This window comes from Nymphalis io, chromosome 30 (genome assembly GCF_905147045.1).
Source record: "Nymphalis io chromosome 30, ilAglIoxx1.1, whole genome shotgun sequence".
NCBI lineage: Eukaryota > Metazoa > Arthropoda > Insecta > Lepidoptera > Nymphalidae > Nymphalis > Nymphalis io.
The window spans coordinates 6,243,659-6,268,001 of record NC_065917.1 but is presented as its reverse complement, the minus strand read 5'-3'; the positions used below and the strand labels follow the sequence as shown (position 1 = coordinate 6,268,001).

At 35.0% G+C, this 24,343-nt stretch overlaps 3 protein-coding genes across 6 annotated transcripts; 1 reads left to right on the top strand and 2 right to left on the bottom strand.

Moving 5' to 3' along the window:
- Nucleotides 1-1,224: 1,224 nt before the first annotated feature.
- Nucleotides 1,225-6,909, bottom strand: LOC126780086 (uncharacterized). 2 transcript variants are annotated; one of them, XM_050504351.1, is made up of 6 exons: nt 6,809-6,909; nt 6,012-6,124; nt 3,644-3,782; nt 2,689-3,017; nt 2,064-2,238; nt 1,225-1,318 (listed from the first exon to the last, which is right to left on the bottom strand). In XM_050504351.1, exons 1-6 carry the CDS (start codon nt 6,838-6,840, stop codon nt 1,276-1,278), a joined length of 831 nt encoding a protein of 276 aa, XP_050360308.1. In that variant the 5' UTR covers nt 6,841-6,909; the 3' UTR covers nt 1,225-1,275. The 2 variants fall into 2 exon arrangements, with proteins under 2 accessions (XP_050360308.1, XP_050360307.1); XM_050504350.1 differs by having other exon boundaries at nt 3,644-3,785; nt 6,809-6,907.
- A 1,868-nt stretch (nt 6,910-8,777) lies between these two features.
- On the bottom strand, nt 8,778-11,090 carry LOC126780138 (uncharacterized). Of its 3 annotated transcripts, XM_050504409.1 has the most exons (4): nt 11,016-11,090; nt 10,359-10,475; nt 9,369-9,572; nt 8,778-8,971 (listed from the first exon to the last, which is right to left on the bottom strand). In XM_050504409.1, exons 1-4 carry the CDS (start codon nt 11,047-11,049, stop codon nt 8,838-8,840), a joined length of 489 nt encoding a protein of 162 aa, XP_050360366.1. In that variant the 5' UTR covers nt 11,050-11,090; the 3' UTR covers nt 8,778-8,837. The 3 variants fall into 3 exon arrangements, with proteins under 3 accessions (XP_050360366.1, XP_050360367.1, XP_050360368.1); XM_050504410.1 differs by lacking the exon at nt 10,359-10,475 and having other exon boundaries at nt 11,016-11,085; XM_050504411.1 differs by lacking the exon at nt 11,016-11,090 and having other exon boundaries at nt 10,359-10,716.
- Nucleotides 11,091-11,165: 75 nt separating this feature from the next.
- On the top strand, nt 11,166-14,482 carry LOC126780132 (uncharacterized; the record flags this gene model as incomplete). The annotated part of the gene is made up of 2 exons (XM_050504401.1): nt 11,166-11,253; nt 13,977-14,482. Coding segments are annotated over exons 1-2 (537 nt in total), but the record flags the coding sequence as incomplete, so codon positions are not given.
- Nucleotides 14,483-24,343: the final 9,861 nt, after the last annotated feature.

Below are 24,343 nucleotides of genomic sequence, written 5' to 3'. Positions count from 1 at the left end.
ATTCGCGGTAATCACATCATTCCTGACCACGTACCGGCCATGGTAACGCTTGCGATGGGGGTGCTAAGAACACCCGGGCTACGGCAGGGTACCACAAGCGGTGACTGTTTCTGACCACATATAATGGACGCTCTCTGCGGATTAGGTAACAATACTTCGTGTCAATAAAACTGAATTGCAGTTGTCATTTTTTTTCGCCTTGTTTTTATTACAAAAATGTGTACAGTAAGTTATCTATAAAAGATAGATATAATCTGCTTATAAATTTTTGTTTATAAAGTTTTTTTTTGTATCTATTATAGTTTTGGCAGCGTTCGCATTAAAAGCGCCCGGTACAATTTTCTCTCCGTCTACGGCAGCTTATTAAAATATATGCAACAGCCTATATCCGAATTGAAGCTAGAAACTAAAATAAATCTTACCTATTTAAATAGTACTTTAAAAAATCCGATTGCCTCGTCGGTCTAGTGGCTAGATATAAGGCCATTGATCCCGAGGTCCCGTTTTCAAACCAGTCAGGCCGATAAAAAGTTATAGGTTTTTTCTGCTGAAGAATCTCATTAGCAGCTCGGAGTCCTGAAGTTGGCTTGTCTACACTCCCGTGTCTTGGAAAGCACGTAAAGCCGTCCTGCGTCTGAACCACTTTCGGTCGCGTCGTTTTTTTTATAGTATAGGTAGGTGGACGACCACCTGATGGTATGTGGTCACCAACGCCCCTACATATAGACATTGTAAGAAATATTAACTATCGATTACATGACCAATGCGCCACCAACCTAGAACTAAGTTGTCCCTTGTGCCTGTAATTACACTGACTCACTCACCCTTCAATCCAGAACACAACAACACCAAGTATTTCTGTTTTACGGTAGAATATCTGATGCGTGTCGTATTTGTCATCCCATCATATTATGAGAGGGAAACAGTGCTTGCGCATATATTTGTGCACTATAATGTGTCCTACGCAATTGACTAATCGCGCTCAAGATTGACCGCCGTGGCCGAGGAGATCATCATCAAATAATTCTTTTGCGAGTCTTATATGGATGTTTTAAATTAAGCTTTTATACGGTTAGCATAACTTGTTTTGTGGGAGAATAACCTAGGAACCCACGCCAACACACACAAAAAATATATCAAAAACGATTCAGCTATTTAGGCTCCTCTAAAGCAACAAACACACGTACAGTTAATGTAAATAAGATTATTGATAATAAAACACACTTGCGTATATTGTATTTATTTAATTTAAAAATAGCTTCATATTGCGACGTATTACCAATTTTCAATCGACCAGCCGTATTGTATGGGCCATGAACTGAAAGAAATGGATTTTCCTTAATCAAATACTGCCACCTGTCTTTGCTATACATAGCAGTTAGAGTGAGTAAATAAACAGCTTTCATCTTAATAGTCCGAGGTAGTCGTGAAAATATTGCATTTTGAAAGGCGAAGTTATTAACGGAACGTTGGAAGTAAAATTAAATTGGATATAAGTAGTTAAGTGTAATAGTGTTGTATTATAAATTGAGATTAATTAATCGTGAACTGTTTGTAGTGAATATCGGCGCAAAACTGATAACCTACTATAAAATAAGAATAATTGATTTGATTCTGCGTTTTTGTAAAACGGCATATCTCTTATATTTCAATATTTAATTTATTAACACGTGCGTATACAACGAACCTTATAAATATGGCCGCACTGTCGACACTGGGGCATTATTGCTCGAGTCCTCGAATAGTACGGACCTCTTTGGAACGTTGTTACGTTGCACGTAAAATATACGAAGCTCTACAAGTACCAAATATGAGCAGTCGTAAAGAAGTTGACAATTGTGACGTCACTCTTTTTAAAAACACTACGGGAGTTCACCCTTCGTTATGTATAATAGCAGCAGATAACAGCAGTACAGTACAGTAGTATTAGTGAATTAACAAAAATCATCAACTTATCCAACTCAAATGTTTGAATAGCATTCTTTCTTATTGTAAATCTATTTGACGACGAAATTTCTAGACTTTTAAATTACGACGACGAAATTTCTAGACTTTTAAATTACCGCTTCTTCGTTGTCTGTTTTCTTGCTGTGGTCAGTCCAAACTTGACCATTTGTTGCAAATACTTCTTCCTCTCTTTCTCTCTTTTCCGCTGTTCTCGTCTTTTCTGCCGGAGCCACCTCTCATATGCTTGTCTGGCCTGTTCAAGGGAAGTTCTATTCTTTTCCCAAGCATTTGCTGCAATGAGATTTTTTATTATCTAAATATATTTGTTGAGACATTGCCTGTACTACATATTCAGGCAAGGCACCCAGAAAGTTTGTATTGCTCTGCTTCAGTATGAAAGGTCAATGAGCCAGTGGAATTAAATACAAGTCAGACTTGCATTATAACTATTCTGGTTTGTACTTTTTATGTTAGCTGATATTCTATTTTGGTTGGAGGAACAGATGATAATTCTTTTCTTATATGTCCATGTGACTTCCTCAGCTACCTGCTGATGATATACAAGGAACAGTTAATATGATGAGAACAAAGATGTGATGTCCCTTACACCTGTTACACTGGTTCGCCTACCTTTCAAACTGGAACATAACTATGTTAATAATTCTATGACGGTTCAATAAATGACGAGTCTGTGGTGCCTACCCAAATGAGTAATAATATTAGCATGATAACTATACTTACGAGCGCCGTCTGGTCCTATCCGATCAGCATAATCACTAAACAGACCCTTTTTAACATTTTTATATTTTTTTTCAACTTCATGTAGCATATTACATAAGTGTATAATGACCTTGGACTGCTCCAATATATTAGTATATATGTAAAACATGTAGGTTACTGAAGCGTAATTCTTATGTTCGAATGAGACAAATCTTCTTTCGACCATCTGGTAAAGTTCTAGAAGTAATTGGTATCTGTATATGATCTCGTGGCAAAGAAAGCCGATTTCATATTCCATCGAGTCGGTGTATAGAGAACGCATTTCGAAATATCTTCGAAGATCCCACATCCTGGAAAATAGATGCCAATATTGTGACGATGAAGTATTTTTTATGTTATCCTTCATCGAGATTCCATTCAAGCACGAGATGATTTATAAAGACAAATTAAGCACATAAAAATTCAGTGGTGCTTGCCCGGGTTTGAACCCATGATCATCGGTTAAGATTCACGCGTTCTAACCACTAGGCCATCTTTATTTAAATTATTATTCTCTATTTAAATTAAGGCCTTTGATAAAATAGTTACTGTACAAATCACGATCGCAAGTAATGGGAGCAAGAATGCCAGCAGCATTTCTTCTTGGAATCGCAATTCTGATTCTCTGGGCGAAAAATGAACCAGACCAGTATGTACCAGTAATGGCGATAAAACGAGGTGTTATATTTTTAATAAAAGGTTCTGCAAGATTATTTCAAGATCCAAGCATTTTAAGTGCAACGCATAATCGCTACAGCTTTACCGCGGAAACACGCCTATAACATTCATTCCCTGATATGAGACGGGGCCGGTGACCCAACATATGTCCCACACTAGGGCCTTTCCGAGGAACCTTCAGTATGTCACATATTTTGTGACATACTGAATCACGACTCATCCTCAAGAAGTTTTTATGTGATATGGTTTAGGTACTTACGCAGCTCTGTACGTTACGGATGTGAAATAGCAGGCTTTGCTTTTCTCTGCTATATTTCCGTGGTGTTTAAGATTATCCATGTTAGCAACCAAATACCTCCTCGTCACGTTCATTATATCTTTAACACTAGACGGCCGTTCTTCTAAAACAGTAATTCGTTAAATGCTTCGCTAGCTATAACATTATTCATTGAGCATTTATTTTAAAGGTGTTTTCTTCAAGAAAATACCATTTTTATAGAGCTCACAGAACGTTATTTAAACTTTATAAACAGCTTAATTACATCTTTTCTTAATAAGACCATTCTCTAATTATGTCAGCGAGGACGCTTTTACACGCTCAACTTCCCCGTAATAATAAGTTAAGCGAATTTTTTTTTTCTATCACACTCAAACTCCACTATGGTATGTGTCTATGGTTTTACATACACAAAAATTAGGTGAGATTGTTTTACCTTTACGAAAAGTTTTTGTTAAACTGTTTTTTATCTTTAAATGTTTTTTTTTTCTTATAGTATAGGAAGGCGGACGATCATATGGGTCCCCTGATGGTAAGTGGTCAACGCCTATAGACATTGGCATTGTAATTAATGTTAAACATCGCTTACATCGCCAATGCGCCACCGAGCTTGGGAACTAAGATGTTATGTCCCTTGTACCTGTAATTACACTAGTTCACGCACCCTTCAAACCGTAACACAACAATACCAAGTACTGCTGTTTCGCGGTAGAATATCTGATGAGTGGGTGGTACCTACCCAGACGAACTTGCACAAAGCCCTACCACCAGTAACTAATGTTACTTATTCTATTGTATTTTATTATTATATTTATACTGTGTACGTTCGGATATAACTAGTTTGAAACGATTTTGATGTAAGCTTCTTGATGTAAGGTGGTTCCGATTTCATTGTTATTAGACATAAGATTTTTTGATGTGTAAATATGTAATCCTTACATATAAAATTAGCGTTTTGTCGTACTGACCACTTTGATCTGAAATATCTCATCTTTGGTTAAGAATTCCAAATTGAAATTTATAATTTCATTTAGCTGGTACATTTGAGTTTTGAAAACAGTCATTCATTTGTTTTTTCTCATTATTTTTTTCATTGCTTTCTTTCTTGCGCTTATTACTGCACAATGGAAAACATGAAATATCGGTATATTTACGAGTACAAGTTCTACCAGCTCGAGCAGAATCAGCTCGAGGGATTAATTTGTACGGCGCTGGTGTCGCAAAAGAAAGCACTGTACGTTTGTGGTTTCAACGTTTTCGTTCAGGAAATTTCAGAACCAACCCAAACCAAAGTGGAAAAAGAAGAATTAAAGGCTATTGTGAAAGCGGATCCATCACAAAGTACTTCAAAGATAGCTGCAGGTTTCGGGGTAAGTGATAAAATTGTATTAATCCACTTAAAGCAAATCGGGAAAGTAAAAAAACTTGAACGATGGGTACCTCATGAATTGAGTGAATCGAACTTGCCAACACGCGTGGACTGCTGTGTTATTTTGCTCAACAGACACAATAATGAAGGGATTTTAAATCGAATCATTACTTGTGATGAAAATAGATACTGTACGATAATCGGAAGCGCTCGTCGCAATGGCTGAACCCTGGAAACCCAGCTAAATCCTGCCCTAAACGAAAATTGACTTAAAAAAAGTTACTTGTGAGTGTTTGGTGGGCTAGTGCCGGTGTCGTTCACTACAGCTTTCTAAAATCTGGCCAAACGATTACGGCAGATGTTTATTGTCCGTAACTGCAAACTATGAAGGAAGAACTAGCTGTTAAGCAACCGAGATTGGTCAATCGCTCTAGGCCACTGCTGCTTCACGACAACGCAAGACCACACACTGCACAACAAACAACCATTAAGTTAGATGAGCTACAATTGGAATGTCTGCGGCATCCACCGTACTCCCCGAACCTTGCTCCAACAGATTACAATTTTTTCGGAATTTGGACAACTTCTTACAAGGAAAAAAATTCAACTCCGATGCGGCAGTCCAAACCGCCTTCAAAGAGTTTATTGATTCTCGTGGTTTTTTTTGTAAAGGGATCAATGAACTACCTATGAGATGGCAAAAGTGTATAGATAACAACGGTGCATACTTTGATTAATTAAATATATTTTACAAAAAAAAAAATGACTTTATATTCCTCCCGTACATTTAATATACAAATTTACAAATTTTAAAATTTGATACGCCCATTTCGTATGTAAGGACCTAATATCTTGGCGCTCGGTACACGGAACTAACTGAGACTTCGAGCGTGCGAGTAAGCATAAGATTTGGAGCGTCAGATGACGTCAGCGTAAGATTTATTAGTTACACATCAATTCTCATAAGTACCATACTCTTACCTTTAGTCTCATTAGTAAACGTGACATATAAACCGGTTGTTATGTCATTCATGAATGGAGTCATATCCGGATTATTTGAAAGCATTGTTTTCAAGAAAAATAGTGAAATGATTCTGTAATAAAACATGAATTATTTATTTATTTATTTAATATTTATTATTCTAATATTATTTCCAACGAATTTGAATTTGCGGGGCTGGGTTTAGAAACATTAGGTCCATGGTCGCCAGATAGTAAAAAAAATTATAAAAGATCTCTCTAAGAAACTGGTCAACACTTCTGGTAACCCTAGACCTGGCGTCTATTTAGCCCAAAGGCTGAGTCTAGCGGTGCAGAGAGGCAATAGTGCCAGTGTCTTGGGTACAACGCCACAGGACAATCTTTTAGACGGCGTGTTTTTGCTATAAATATGTAATGTGTATTTTGTTTTTATTTTAATTTTATAAATTATAAAAATAACTGTACATAACTTAAAAATAAATTAATAAATATCTTATTATAAAGTATTTGGATTTAAACCACTTTGTACTTGATCGTGTTACAATGTTGTGTATATATTCTGAATTGTGCTTGTGCATATATATATATATATAAATATATATATATATATATATATATATATATATATATATATATATATATGTATATATATATATATACATATATATATATATTATATTTAATTTTTAATTAATTTAAAGATAACCTTAAAAAAAGAAAAAAAAAACCTTAAAGCTTAATTTTATTGTTAGGTGAAAATATAGGTGTTGCCAATACAAAAAATGTTTCTTACTTACGGAAGTATACAAATTTTAATAAAAAAACTCATTTCTGTTCCGTTCCATAATAAACGATAACAAATACAACAAAATTCGCGATAGTAATAATATTTTAAATTATTACAAGCGATCGTTTTACGATATTAGTTATGGAAAATTAATGGTTAGCGAATGATTAGATGTAGAAGCATTCTTATTTTATTATTCTGACGGGCCGGTTGGCGTGGTTGGTAGATATTTGCCTTTCACGCCGTTTGTGGGTTCGATTCCCATCCAGGACAGATATTTGTATGCATGAACATATCTATTTGTCCTGAGTCTCGGTGTAATTATCTATATAAGTATGTATTTACAAAAGAAAAGTAGTATATGTAGTATATCAGTTGTCTGGTTTCCATAGCACCAGGTCAGTTTAGTTTGAGATCAGATGGCCGTGTGTGAATAATGTCCCAGGATATTATTATTCGAACTTTGAAAATGTCATAAATGGCGCCCAACAACCAATTACCTAAGCACACCTTAATAGTTGTTAAAAATGTTTTGTATGTAAAATAATAACAATATTGTTCCTTTTAAAATGTATAAAACTAATTTTTTAGTCGTTTTCGATGTATAAAATAATCCTTAATATAAAATTATGACTGATTCTCGGCTTATCTTAGAATATAAGTCGGAAGCATACCTGCAAGCCTTCGGGTGTTGCAGATGGTAGGGCTTTGTGCAAGCTCGTCTGGGTAGGTACCACCTACTCATCAGATATTCTACTGCAAAATAGCAGTACTTGGTATTGTTGTGTTCCGGTTTGAAGGGTGAGTGAGCTAGTGTGATTACAGACACAAGGGACATAACATCTTAGTTCCCAAAGTTGTTGGCGCATTGGCGATGTAAGTGATGATTAATATTTCAAACAATGCCAATGTCTATGGGCGTTGGTGACCACTTACTCCAAAGTGACATATATGCTCGTCCGTCTACCTATACAGTACGTCGTTAGCACAGCCATCAATAGTCATAAAAAAAACATATTATCTATATTTTTTATAGGCACATCATCATCCTTTTCTCGTCCACTGCTGGACATAGGTCTCTCTAATGGCACGCCACTGAGCTTGATATTCAGCTCCCAATCTCCAACCGCTGCTATAGGCATGTATTTAATATTACAAATATGTGTAATTTTTAATAATGACTATCTCCAAATCCACAACATTTAGACACGTCTGATATATCGTTAATTATAATAAAATTTATTCACTACATATATCAATAGTTTGATCTTATAGAATACTGTCAGAACAAACACGAGACACCGCAGAAAACGGTCACAAAATGTCAGAAGGTGATATGCGACTTTGACCATAATAATAATGACATTCTAAGGATACACGCATCAAAATAGGGGCTTTATATAATACCGTCCCCCATAGAACGCCAAACGCGTTCTATGGGGGAGGCTTTCGTCCAGCAGTGGACGGCAAAAGGCTGAAAAAAAAAAAAAAAAAAAAAAAAAAAAAAAAAAAAAAAAAAAAAAAAAAAAAAAAAAAAAATACCGTCTGGGTTAGTAACTATTATTATTGTTTTTCGGTCTGAAGAGTGGTAAGTGAGCCAGTGTAACTGCAGACACAAGGACATAGCATCTTAATTCCCAAGATTGGTGGCGCCTTAACGATATAATATGATTAATATTTTTTATTACTTTCCGTTGGTGATCATTCATCATCATCATCTTCATCAGACCTACAGGTCTGCCTACCTATTTAAAGTGTGGCAGAATTTCACTGAATATATTCACACGCAGGTTTCCTCCCGATGTCTTCCTTCACCGAAAAGCACGAGATGAATTCTAATCACAAATTAAGCACATGAAAAACTTCAGTGGTGCTTGCCCGGGTTTGAACCCACGATCATTGGGTATGATTCACGCATTTTTACCACTCTGTATTTCGGTTGTCTTAACTATTGTATATTCCAAAAAAAAACCGAATGATTACTTTCAAAGTTATTTTATTAATAGTAGAATATTGTCCTTCTTCATCCACCCCCAACATCAAGTACTCCTACGAGTTGTCATAAGATGTTTCTGTAGTGCCCTGTGCCTAAAAGTTGCCTGTGTGGTCTCGTGCTTCCGGACTATGTCGTAAAAAATTGCTTTCTCCAAACGTATTTCGTTGTAATCACCTTCTGTAGTAAAATAATATAAATTTTTTAAATTTTAGCAGAAGTAGACTAAAAACAATGATTTTAGTTATGATAACTGGCAAATACCACAGACAAGAACATCAATCCATTTACTTATAGATACATACAACACTATTCCACTTAAATACTTATATCAACTTGATTTTACTTTCAAAGTTAACAACGACGCCGACATTCAAAACGCCATTTTGTCATGAATCACATAAAATGATTTCCACAGATTATTCAGATATCAAGGATGCGATATCGAGTGAAGATCAATAAATTTTATCTATATTTACTCCTGCAATTTGAGTCGGCATAATGTTTAAGATAAGCAGATACGTATGTCACACTGGCTCACTAGCATCGGGTCAAAGTGCGAAGTATTTTTACTTACGCATGACATGAAAAGCATTTAGCAATTCCGTAATTTTATATGTGGCCCTTTCAAAGTCCGGTATGTTCGCGTATTTCTTATAAATATTTAGCATTCTTTGGAATCTCTCCTGTATCCCAGCAGCGATGGACCCCAGCTCAAATGTGATGCTGTGGCTATGCATTTCTCTAATTTTATCAGCGTGTCTCAGTTTGTAGGTCGCGTCTGAAATTAATGTGATAATTTGCACTACGTTTCGAATATTCGGATCTTACTTTTTAAAATATTTTTTTTTTATAAAATCTGAAGGCATATGGGCAGATGGACCACCTGATGTTAAATTATCACCATCGCCCATAAACATTGGTGTTGAAAGAAATATTAACCTAATAAGTTGTAACTTCCCTGGTGCCTGTAGTTACACACACTAACTCAATCTTCAAAACAGAATAGAACAATACTAATTGGTGCCGTTTTGTGGTAGAATATACATATGAGTGGGAGGTACCTACTCATATGCTGACCGCTGACCCTTAATGTCATTTTAAGTTCATTCCAAGCGATACCTAATAATTATTTAGCACTTCAACCATAAAATCCATTTTTTTCAACGTCCAGCTCCACTATTTTGGCCCTTTAATTCTACTAAACGAAGGGCCCTCTTAAGAAGTGATCCTTACCATAGAAATACATTATCATCGGAACTGAACTCAACACGTGAAATTTTAATTGCGTAGGAAGAAGAGGAAGTGGAAGAAGGTGTGACTAACTTTCAAGATTTAATCGTAAAAAAACATATGAAAATGTTATAAGGGCAGTTGAAATGATATAACTAAAAGCTGATCCAAAACCAACAGTCTCGATGATTTTAATGTGAAATAAGAGAATTATTACATTATATATAGTTTCACGATTTAATTAAGTTTATCAATATTGATTTCAATTAAATAAATCATTCTAATTAAACATTTCTCTCTCTTAAGAAGTTATATACTTGGTTTAAGGACTTACCCATGATGAGCTCAGCTGTCATATTTATAAGGTGGGTAAAAATAATTCTATCTGGCCATGACCACCACGGTAAGGGACGTGGAGGCTGGAATCCCTCCACCGAAATAATCGCAGTTGCTACATAATTATTATTATTTTTTCTTTTTTATATTTGCCGGGAAGGCAAATGACTCTACTCCACCTGATGGTAAGTGGTAGCAGAATACAACGACAACGGCCAGTACAGTCCGAAAGAATGGACTGCACTAGCCTTCCCCGCCTTGCTGGCCCGCAAGATACCTTCACGTCTCATTTGAATGAAAAAGTAGAGTATATTTAAATTAATAAATATTAAAAATTAAGTGTTTTCTTTTATGGAACAGGAAAGCGGATGAACAAAAGGGCCACCTGAAAATGCCTCGGAAAACACGTAATGGCGTTGGTCCTGTGCTTGAACTCTTTCTCTTCGTGGCGGATTGCTGTTTTATCGAATTATGAGAGTTATCAAATAGAGATTGCACCTGTGCACACACGCTTATGCACTATAATATGTCCCGCGCAGAACAATCTCTCTTGAGATTGACCGCTGTTTCCAAAATCAGTTAAGAGAACATAATTCATTACTAGAATACCTATATTATATATTTGTCAAAAATAAATTATATACATCCAACTTACATAATATAACAACTAATATTGTCAATTGCCACATTTTAATAAATATATAAAGTAAATTAAATTAAAAACATTTAAACTGCAATAAGCATCAATGTATATATTTTTTTTATTACACATAATTAAAAAGTAATTACATTACGTTTAATTATTTTGATAACTAACCAATGAAATTTACAGATTAAAATTTTTGTTTTGGATGAAAACAGAATGAAATTGATAATATTTATTTTTATATTATGTAAGTAAAACTTTATATTAGATTACTTAGTGGTAGGGCTTTGTGCAAGCCCGTGTGGGTATGTACCACCGACTTACCACATATTCGAACAAACAGTTATATTTAGTATCATTGTGTTCCGGTTTGAAGGGCGAGTGAGCCAGTGTAATTACAGGCACAGGGACATAACAACTTAGTTCTCAAGGTTGGTGGCGCATTGACGATGTTACGAATGGTTAATAATTCTTACAACCTCAATGTATGGGTGATGGATTTTTTATATTTAAAAAATCATATAATTAATCTTGTGAAGTAGGAATAAAAAATATTCTACGCGAATTACGTCGATTCAAACATTAACAGTAGGTACGTGCAAACCATTTTCAACAAGTACAACTAATAAATTAAATCAATAATTAAGTATATATTACATTTGTGTACATAACACAACATCCCCTTGAAAAAAGGTCGATGTGCTCTTTAGTACGAACAAACTCGAAACTCACCGCCGAAAACAGTCGTCAAATGTCAGAAAGTGATATGCGATCTTGACTAGAATAATCAAACATTTTAAAGGATACAAGAATTAAAATAGCGTAATCAGTAAATCGATTTACAACATTTCACGAGTGAGATTCGAAGTGAGTTCTTACAGAATAGCACTGGATATGTAATATCTAAAACTTGTATAGGCAGTTTTTGTAAGGTTATTAATGTGTCAATATAAAAATGATCTTTAATTATAACAATATGTAGGTCTATTATTGAACAACGTAATTGCAATGCAACTAAAGACGAGCCGCTGTGGGAATGCGTTTCTGACGTCTGTCAGTTGAACGTGACAAGCGACAGATTAAAAACAGTTAACATAACCTCGTACCAAAATTTAAATGTAATAACAATAAAGTTAACTTGTGTCATAAATTCTGGACATTAAGAAGCAACTGATCCAATATATAATTTTAGATACAGAAAATTCAAAAGCGTCTGTTTCACAGGAGAGAAGAGATTATTTATCAACACAGGCATTATTAAACATAACAAGTGATATAATTAAAGATACCAATCATAGAATAGACGAGCTATCAATTATTAAGGAAAAATCATCCGCGAACGTAGCTTTCGAAGTTGGTTACTTGATATACACGATACAAGAGAAGTACAGAAGAATGGTCGACAAATACAACACGAGCCATCACATGAGACGGAAATTATATTTAATGGAACTGGTATTATATTTGGAAGAAATAGAGCACCATTATTGGGAGATCGATCACCTTTCGAAGATGCTGCATGAGACTGAAAGAAAGTACGGTGTCGTGAAGGCAGAACAAAAATTTGATCTTGAGGAGGACGAATATTATCAAACTGATATTGAAAGTTCCAGCTACGTCTACCATAGCATAGCGTTCCCCACTAGGAGGACCACGAAGAGGAAACGATTTAAGCAAGAGAAGTATGTAATAAGTAGATTCTTTAGTACCAAAAAGAAGTTAAAAAAATGGTGGCCCATTGACTATGGATGGGAGATTAATTATTATTGGTAGATAAATAATTTAAAAAGATATTATATAACGTAATACATAATACAACTAAAATGACTGTAGACAATAATTTTTATATCGATAGACAATAATCATTTTTAAAAACAAGCGTTTGTATTTATTTTGAGTCTGTGGTCTGTTGAGAACTTCTTTCATCCGGAGCCAAAAGGTACAATCCTGATCCTTACCATAAAAATACATTGTCCGGAACTGAACCGACATGTGAAATTTTAATTACGTAGGAAGAAAAGGAAGTGGAAGAAGGTGTGACTAACTTTCAAGATTTAATTTTTAAAAAACATATGAAAATGTTAAAAGGGCAGTTGAAATGATATAACTAAAAGCTGATCCAAAACCAACAGTCTCGATGATTTTAATATGAAATAAGTGAATTATTACATTATATATAGTTTCACGGTTTAATTAAGTTTATCAATATTGATTTCAATTAAATAAATCATTCTAATTAAACATTTCGTTTAATTGAATTAAATACCACAACTAAAAAGTTTGAATTTATTTATAAAAAAAAAAATGTGTATTAATGAACTTTAACATCGTTTCACTAAAACCAATAAAAATTTACACATAGGTATTGCTTATTGGAGGTTTTTTTTATTTATATACTTTAATGTAACTTGCCAATAAATAGCGCTTCCGCGCATTCATATCTACGGGTGAAATAATCACCCGTTCAGTATACGACCTAAGCAGGACGCCATCTGCGATTTGCCAGTAATAAATCAGCTTGGAGACGTTTTTGCTTAAGTAGAATAATATACAAAGTGACTAAAACCGGAATTATCCAGTTTGCACTAACTACCATGTGGCTAGAACTCTCGAAAAATTATCGTTAGAAGTGTAATTTGTTTATTATTTTTTTAGTAATTCTAGAACGCGTGAATATTAATTGATAATCCCGGGTTCGAACCCAGGCAAGCACCACTAAATTTTCATGTACTTATTTTGTGTTACAATTCACTCGTGGACGGTGAGGAAACCTGTGTGTGTCTAATTTGATGGAAATTCTGCCTCATGTGTATCCATCAACCCGCATTAGAGCAGCATGGTGAAATAAGCTCCATACCTCCTCATAAAAGGAAGCCTTAGCCCAGCATTGGGACACTCACATGCTCTTACTGTACTGTGATTTAAAATTGAAATCGTATTAAAATCGAATAATAAGCAAATATATTCCAGATTCACTCTATACTGATTCAAAATTCGCTTCAAAAGAAAACGACATTTTAAAAGAACTGTCATGGGGAACGAAAATAAAAATTTTAAATGACAAAACAATTCCACCAATCAATCGTCGTGTTGGCATATCGATGCTCAGATCTCCTGACGTCACAGAAATGGCGGACACAACAAAATCGGACGGCAAAAATCCAGAAGACAGCAGTATGAAAATAAAACTATTCAGACTCATGTACGAAACCATCAGAGATAGTGACACGAAAGTAAAAAGAGCTGAACTTATAAAAGCTCATTACGCAAACTACTCGTCTTTCGAATTTGGTTTCATAATGGGCGACCTCATGGATAAATTTAACGTGATGACCGATATATCGCTAACAATGAAAAGACTCTATAAAGAGTGGAAACCCATGGAACACATAAATGCGTATGAGCAAATAGCTAACAAAGCTATAGAAATTAACAACTTAATTGATATTATCAAGGTTATTAATAAAAAGAATAATTTTTGAAATCGTTTCAGTTAAACAATAAATATTTTTATTGCATTTCGAATTTTATTTATTGACAATTTAATTTCTCAATATTAATGAGTACCTACCAACAAGTATCTAACAATCAAGCCAACCGGCTCGGGTTGGCGTGGTTGGTAGATACTTGCCTTTCACGCCGAAGGTTGTGGGTACGATTTCCACCCAGGACAGACATTTGTGTGCATGAACACGTCTATTTGTCCCGAGTCTGGGTGTAATTTTCTACATAAGTATGTATTTACAAAACAAAAGTAGTATATGTAGTATATCAGTTGTCTGGTTTCCATAGCACAAGCTTTATACAAACTTAATTTGGGATCAGATGGCCGTGTGTGCAAATATCCCAGGATTATACAGGTTTCCTCACCGTCCACGAGTGAATTGTAACACAAATTAAGCACATGAAAATTTAGTGGTGCTTGCCTGGGTTCGAACCCGGGATTATCAATTAATATTCACGCGTTCTAGAATTACTAAAAAAACAATAAACAAATTACACTTCTAACGATAATTATTCGAGAATTCTAGCCACATGATAGTTAGTGTAAACTGGATAATTCCGGTTTTAGTCATTTTGCGTATTACTCTACTACACAAGCAAAAACCTCACAAGGCCCAGCCTTTCTTCTTTCTTTCTTTTCTAATTTTTCGGAAGGTCGAAATAGCGAGTCAACTAGAAAATGCTGCTAGCATTCATGCCACCATTCCACGTGGTCATAATAGTAACATAAGCTATAAGTATTATTACATTTTGTGTCATTATATACTTATTTAAACGAAGAATATAAACATTTTTTATGTAAATAAATATATTTTTTACAGTTATTCTCCATTTAATAAGAGCGCAATGGCAATACAACAACGTTCGCGATCAAATGGGGAGATCAGATAAAGACAAATTGCGAAAATTGGCCCACGAGCTGGTGGTGGAAGCCAAGGATAAGATACACCAGACTGACGTCCTGAGGGACGAGTGTTCGAGACATCATGGATTCCAATTTGGAATGATCATTGGTACAAACCTATCGCCAATTTTACGTGATAAGATTGCATTACTTATTATAACAAAATACTATCTACTCGTCCCGCTTCCGCACGGGTAGGATACCGTCAGCATAAAACGTTGATGTCGTAATGGTTTATCGTAACACATGGTTTAAGCGGCACACGTCAATAAAGTTCCCAGTCAGCCTGATTATTTCTGCGTTGAAGTCGTAATGGTTTACACGGTTTAAGCGGCACACGTCAATAAGTCAGCCTGATTATTTCTGACATCTTCACTTTTATCGTTATATTTCAGCCAATATTAACGATATAAATACTTGTAGGGGTTTGTGCAAGCTCTTCTGGGTAGGTACCACCTACTCATCAGATAATCTACCGCAAAACAGCAGTGCTTGGTATAGTTGTGTTCCGGTTTGAAGGTTGAGTGAGCCAGTATAATTACAGGCACAAGGGACATAAAATCTTAGTTCCCAAGGTTGGCGACACATTGGCTATATAAGCGACGGTTGACATTTCTTACGATGGCAATGTCTAAGGGCGTTGGTGACCACTTACCATCAGGTGGCCCATATGCTCGTCCGCCTTCCTTTTCCATAAAAAAAAACCTTTTCTTACCGCGCCAATGTCTATGGATGATGGTGACCACTTACCACCAGTTAACCAATAACGTGATTAAGATAATATATTTGGATTAGAAATTAAGACACTTTTCGTAAGTTTTAGGTACATTTTGTTTCAGGTCAGATACGTGAAAAATACAGATCAATGCTGGAAACGTACCGATTAACGAAAAATAAATATTATAGTATATCGAAACTGATTCTACCCAACGTGGAGAAGTGGAAGCCGATACATTACTTCATGAGGTATTAAAAGACTGGTTTTTTAAAACATTAGATGCTTACGTAAGCATTTCATTATCCAAGCAGACTTTTACGTAGGTCATAAAAAAATCTTTATATTACAAATGGGGCAGTAAAGAGTGTGTGTGGGAACGCGACAATACAGCCTCATTAGCTGGGCTCAGACTTGGGCGATGTAGCCAGATTTATGAATCCAGAGAGCCAGTAATTATGAATCATGATTACATATTAACGAAAGTAATCAAAACATAATCATATTCGGCGATACGATTACTACTGATTGATTATGAGTAGAATTGGACCTAATCAAATACTTTATTAAACAGATTTCCAATCTGATTGAAAGTAAAGTTAATGTACTTACATTAATCATGATTACTTTTAATTATTGATTACATTCAATCTAGATTACATGTTATCGTTAATTTCGATAACAATCGAGATTACAAATATGTAGATATGTATCCGTGCCGTAACAGCCTGTGAATGTCCCACTGCTGAGCAAAAGGCCTCCTCCCCCTTTTTTGAGAAGAAGGTTTGGAGCTTATTCCACTACACTGCTCCAGTGCGGGTTGGTGGAATACACATGTGGTAGAATTCCAGTAAAATTAGACACAGGCAGGTTTCCTCACGATGTTTTCCTTCACCGTAAAGCACGAGATGAGATATGTATGATTGATGATAAATACAATATTGCGAATGCGTTAAAACATTGTCGGTAAGTTGAGTATCCTTATCACCTCACAGAACTATATCACTGACTCTATATACAACAACATTCGTTCTTGAAAAAAAACAATCGAGTTTTCATTTTACCAATACATAATTAATTACTTATTCTGTTTCAGAATGGAGTATATAAGCGCGTTAGAAATAGATATAGAGAGATTAATTAATTTATTGGAGACTTCGCATGCATTCAAAAGTGGACCCGCTAGTATATTTACATAAATAGCAAAAAAATAGCGTGAGTGAACGTATTTACGAGAATGGACGTGTAAACATGAGAACATTTGTCAGCCTTTTTTTTATCGCTGGAAAACATTACGCGTTTCCCCCGCGGGAACAGTGGGGGGTATGTGGAACTGGCCGGTATCCGAAGCGCTGAGTGCGCCCCGAACATCGGAATACCCATTAAAAAACCAGCGGCACACTTTCCGTCTTAACGAGGAGCGCCAAGGGATCGCTTGCGCGTGCTACCTTGACGTCACTTGTCAGCATCAATTAGCCTCTACAGTGTACCGATCTCAAGCACAAATTAACGCACTCATAATAAATATATATTTATTATAGACAAGCCGGTTGGCGTGATTGGTAGATACTTGCCTTTTACGCCGAAGGTTGTGGGTTTGATTCCCACCCAGGACAGACATTTATGTGCATGAACATGTCTGTTTGTCCTGAGTCTAGGTGTAGTTATCTATATAAGTATGTATTACAAAAGAAAAGTAGTATATGTAATATATCAGTTGTCTGGTTTCCATAGTAGAAGCTCTGCTTAGTTTGGGATCAGATGGCCGTGTAAAAAAAATATACACTGGCCTCCAAAAAAATCGACCCACCTACATTTTTTGTAAAAAAGCTATCGTATGGTTTTAAACTACCACATATTTATATTTTTAAGATTGATAATGAAAAAATGCAATTGTAGGATTGTACAAAAACAGAAATAGTGCGCAAAAAATAGGTTTTTAGTTGACAAAACACGAAAACACAAAATTTTACGCAATTTTATTTTTTTGTGTACAAAACGATTATGCCGTTTGTTTTTAAATTTGGGTGCCTAAATCTTACTTTAATAGGGAGTGTTTCTTCCTCTTGACCTAATCACTGCTTGCATACGCCTATTAAGTGACCTGATTAGCTTTTTAATGTCTTCCTGTGGGGTCCGTTGCCATTCTTCAGTTAGGGCAGCTTCCAGTTGATTCAGGGTTTCTGGAATTGGATTTCGTGCTCGAACCGTACGTTTTAGCTGGTCCCAGAGGTGCTCTATCGGGTTTAAGTCCGGACTATTGGCTGGCCACTGCATAACTGGAATTTCGACTTCCCTGAGATAGTCTTTAACAATTCTAGCGACGTGAGGTCGTGCGTTGTCGTGCATAAGTTGGAAATTATCCCCAATATATCCAGCGTAAGGCATCACATGAGGCTCCAGAATGTCCGTTATGTAAGTTTCAGCATTAACAGCACGATTACGGAAAAAAACCAGCTCTGTGCGTCCCGTCAAAGAAATACCTCCCCAAAACATTGTAGAGCCTCTACCAAATCGGACTGTTTCTCGAATGCAACACTAAGAGTAGCGTTCTCCTGGCCTTCGCATGACGTTACGTCGTCCATCAGAGCCTACTAGAGACATTCGGCTTTCATCACTGAACAATACTGTCTCCCATTGGTCCAGTGTCCAATCGACGTGCTGCCTAGCAAATTGTAGTCTTGCTTGTCGATGGGATGCTGTGAGTTTTGGTCCTGTTGCTGGCTTGTGAGGGGTTAAGTTTTGCTCTCGAAGTCTTCTTCTTACAGTATTTTCACTCACAGACACCCCACGACTTTCTCGGAGTCTACCTTGAACGTCAACAGCCGAAAGATGTCGGTTTCTTAAAGACGTCAAACCAATAAAACGGTCATCGGTCGGGTTCGTGACACGCCCCCTGCCAGATCCTGGTCTCCGGCGATACTCCCCAGTCTCCAAGTAGCGTTTGTACACTCTTCGCACCGCTGAACGACTTAATTTTAGTGTTCTAGCCACATTTCGCTCACTTAACCCCTCATGAATAAGAGCTACGACTTGAGCAGCTTCTGCTTCAGTAGTATCCATTTTTTTATGTTTAAACTTATTAAAATTATTGTTTCAACAAAGTTTCATACACTTAATCAATAATAAACATCGAACCGAGATGACTCCGCGTTAAGAACTGGAAATAAACTAACCATGCACTTTGTGCACAAAGTAACGTTTTCTTATCAATACTTTAAAAATATTCCAAATATCCTCTATAACACTTACAACTCCTCCAAATCAATATCAAGTGGGTAATAAAATGTTAAATGTATGTCCCATAAGTAAAACAATCCACCTAGGTCGTCGCACAGTTAAGATAACAACTTTGTAAGTAAAAAAATACGGGTGGGTCGATTTTTTTGGCGGCCAGTGTATATATAGTAAAATATAAAAAACGCAGAGTATTTTTAATAGAATAAATACTACAAGTTTTCTTTTTTTTGTTTGTATTCATAGCTTGTATGTTTCTGTAGCTTTTGTAGTGTACAATAAAGCATATTCTATTCTATATTTTTCTTGTTATTACAATACATATAAGAACGCCATGCAGTTTTACGACACGGCACACGACTCACTCCCAAGACGCGCCAATTATATTTCAAATAAAAAAACGCATCAAATGTTCCATTTTTAAAAGTCGATTAATAATTATTAAAAAGCCATTAGATGTCACCGCTTAACTGTGACATCAATTCCATCGCGCCACAAAGAAATTTGGCAACTCCTTTCTTTGTCGCACTTTCAAAAAATGGGACTCTTTACCAGCTCACGTGTTCCACTCCTCTTACAACCCGGGTTCAAACAAGGCGTGAAGAGGCATCTTGCGGGCGGCAAGGCGGGGGCGGCTAAACATTTTTCCCGACTGTACTTTTTTTTTTTTAACGCGACGACGGCCAGTACAGACGGGAAAAACGTTCTGCACAAGCCGCCTTCTATATATTTGTATATATATAAATATATATATACATATACACTTATACAAATATACATATAAACTTATGTAAGAAATAAATAACCATATACATATAATAATACAACATGCTATATTATAGTTGGTTATATTGATAGATGAAGGGAAATGGGGTAGGTATAATAAGACACGTCTGCACTATTTGACAATGATTTTAATAATGAATATTAAATAATCAAAGTAAAGATGTTCGTCGATTGAATGAGTGGTGAGCGAATGTGAATGAGTAAAAGATTGAATAATATAATGAAAGAGAAATCTATTATCTATGGAGGCTTGAATTTTTGTATATTCCAACAGTCCCCCTCAAAAATACAAGTTTACAATACCATAACATAATTTCTTTCATTACTCATTCTTACAAATAAAATACTAACTATTTAGTTACATAAACCATAGTTTTTTTTTATTAAATAAACTCATTCCTTCATTTACTTGATTAACACAAAACATGAATTATTTTTCAAAACAAATTTAAATTCTTTCTTAATTCTATAAATCTCTTGGAGGGTATCGCTTTTGTGAACATGTCAGCTAGTTGATTTCCTGTGGAAATAGGTTCTAGCTTTATTATTTGATTTGCGATTTGTTCCCTAATAAAATGATATTTTATATCTATGTGCTTAGATTTTTTGTGATTTGTGGGGTTATTGGCAATACATATACAACTATTATTGTCTTCAAATATTACAATAGGCTCTGTTATTTGTATAGAAATACTATTTAACAATGACCTTATCCAGACTGCTTCTCTCACAGCCTCAAAGAGAGCCATGTATTCAGCTTCCGTTGAAGAGACGGCGACAGTATTTTGTTTTCGTGTGGTCCACGAAATTGTACAATTATTAAAGGCCTTAAACAAATAGCCAGTTGTACTTTTTCTGTCGTTCTCGTCACCTCCCCAGTCGGAATCTGCATACCCACTTATTATCTCTTTATATTCACATTTTTTATAAACCAATTTTAAATTAATTGTACCTTTAATGTATCGTAAGAGATGTTTTAAATATTTCCACAACTCTTCGTTATTTTTAGATTGATATCTACTTAATATATTAATACAAGCACAAATATCTGGCCTTGTGCAAAGCATTGCATACATAAGGCATCCTATAACATTTTTACAAGGTGCATCATAGTGAGTGTCTGAATTTAAAGCTACAAAATTGATTTTAGAAGGAAAAGGTGAATTCGATGGATTACAATCTTTCATAGAAAATTTATTTAGAACATTTTGCAAATATGTTGTTTGATCTAAAGAAATTGTATTAGTTGTTCTTTGAATTCTAATACCAAGAAATAGTTTTAAGTCCTTCAAATCAGTCATTTGAAATTTTTGCATTAAACTGTTTTTAAACGCTTGCAATAAATTACTATTTTTAGTAGTAATAATTAAATCATCAACGTACAGAACTATTTACACGTTTTCATCTATACAATTTTTATCTAATATGTACAGACAAGGATCTAATTCAGAGTTCTTAAAACCCATTTCCTTGAGAATGAGATTGAACCGTTCATACCAACACCTGGACGACTGCTTTAGGCCATATAATGTTTTATTCAATTTACAAACCTGGTTATTACTTGCTAAAATACCTTCCGGTACTTCCATATAAATATTTTCTTTCAATATACCATTTAGAAACGCGGTTTTAACGTCCATGTGGTGTAAATGTAAATCAAACTGATTTGCCAGTGTTAATATAAATCTAAAAGTAGTTATCCGAGCCACTGGTGCGAACGTTTCGTGATAGTCTTGTAAATACTCTTGAGTGAAACCTCGAGCAACCAACCGAGCTTTATAACGTGTAGGTTCACCAAATTCATTATTTTTAATTGTAAATACCCACTTGCAACTTATAATATTAACATTTTTCGGTCTAATGACTAATGTCCACGTTTGGTTGCTTCGAAGCGACTCAATTTCATCCTGTATAGCGTTCAACCACTTATCAGAATCGTGCCTACCGAAAATATTCTTATATGATGTAGGTAAAGATTGCGTATCATTAAAAAGAGATAAAAATAAATCAGGATCGTGCATTTGCTTATAATTCTTTGGGGGTAATTCTCGAATTCTTTCGCTACGTCTTAAATTAGTGGTATTCGATTGACCGTCCAACGAATTGTCATTCAAAGAATCTTGTTGTTGATCTATTTTTAGCTTTGCCGAATCAATTTCGGGCTTACTAAATTTTGAAAGGGTTTCAATGTTGTCACTACTGCAACGTGTAAGGCGTGATTTTTCAAAGTTTAACTCGTCAAAAATAACATCGCGAGCTATAAAAACTTGATTATTTTCGATATTGAATAATCTATAACCGTTTGCATCGTAACCGATCAATATTGACTTGAAAGATTTCTCATCAAATTTAGTTTTTCTAGCTTTGTTATGAACGTATGCAGTAGATCCAAACATTTTTAAATGATTTATTTTCGGCCTTTTACCATGCCACATTTCGTATGGTGTTTTATTTATCAGAGTTTTAGTGGGTAGTATGTTAATTAAATAAGTAGCTGTTAAAACAGCTTCACCCCAAAATATTTTATTTAATTTCGCACTCGTAACCAATGTTCGAGCCATTTCGGTTAATGTACGATTCATTCTTTCTGATACACCATTTTGTTGTGGAGTGTAAGGAACCGTTAAATGATACATTATCCCTTTTTCAACACAAAATTCTTTGAATTCGTTTGAAAGATACTCTCGGCCATTATCGCAATATAAATTAACAACTTTAGAATTAAATAAATTTTCACATTTTGTTACGTAGTCTTTCATATATTTATATGCTTCAGATTTAGAATGCATCAAATACGTTACTGTATAATGAGTAAAATCGTCAATAAAAGTAATAAAATAATTTTTATCATCAAATGTAGGTGGTGTAATAGGACCACAAATATCGGAATGAACTATAAAAAGTGGCCTATTTCTAACTGATTTATCTTTTGATTTTGCAAAGGGCAACCGCGACTGTTTACCAAGTATGCAAGACTCACATAATGTATCATTAGGCATAATATCATTAATTAGGTAACTATCATCAATTAAGTTTTTTAGAATGTTAAATTTATTTTTGTTTAAGTGACCTAGACGCTTATGCCATAGTTCGTAAGATGTAGAAGTTTGAGACAAATTTAAATTATGTTGAGATCGCGTATGAACTTGAAAAACTAATTTAAATAAATTATTACTGATAACACTCGACACTAAACACTTGATACTATCGTTAATATAAACACTGTTATTTTTAAATATAACAACCATACCTGCTTGTTGAATACGATATACAGATATTAAATTACATGGCACGTCCGGCGCATATAATACATTATTAATCGTCCCTTGAAAACCTAAATTAGTAGTGACATTTATTGTACCTTTACCAAACGCTTGAATGCTTTCATTGTTCTTAGCTATACCAATTTTAATCGGTATTGTGAACTCTGAGTAGGAAGAAAATAATTCCTTACTATTTAAAACGTGGTCATTTGCGCCCGAATCTAAAATGAAAACAATATTATTAATATGATATTTATAAGAATTTGACAACTTACACGTTGAAAACATAAATGCGAAACTGTCCTCGTTATCGTTTCTGATTTGCAAAGCGCTCGCAGCTGCTGTTTTACTGCCGCTACTACCTCCATTTTGTTGTAACTTTTTGAAAAATCGACAATCCTTCTTCATATTATTATTAAAATCATGTCGCGCTACTCTATCATATCCGATCTATTTGTTATTCAATAAATCGTTGACTACTGGTAATATGCCTTCTGTATGGAAGCGATCATATATAGTACCAATATTCAAATCAGGTAATAAGCACGACATAAAGAATTATAGACCTATTTCTAAATTATGCGTCATAGCGAAAACTTTTGAGAAAATTATCTATGATTCTATCTTTCCTTTATTACGTTCAGTTATTCTTGAACAACAACATGGATTTGTTAACTGTAGATCGACAGAGTCCAACCTCTGTGAGTTAGTGCACCGTGTTTCTTCATCTATGGATAAGGGCAACCAGGTAGATGTAGTTTATACCGACTTCTCCAAGGCTTTCGATAAAATTTTACATAACATATTACTTAAAAAATTGAAAGAAGTCGGTATACACGGCGATTTACTTCGGTGGATAAGTTCATACCTTCGAAACCGTAGCCAGGCTGTGACAATCAAAGGTTATTGCTCATCCTTCTTTCCTGTC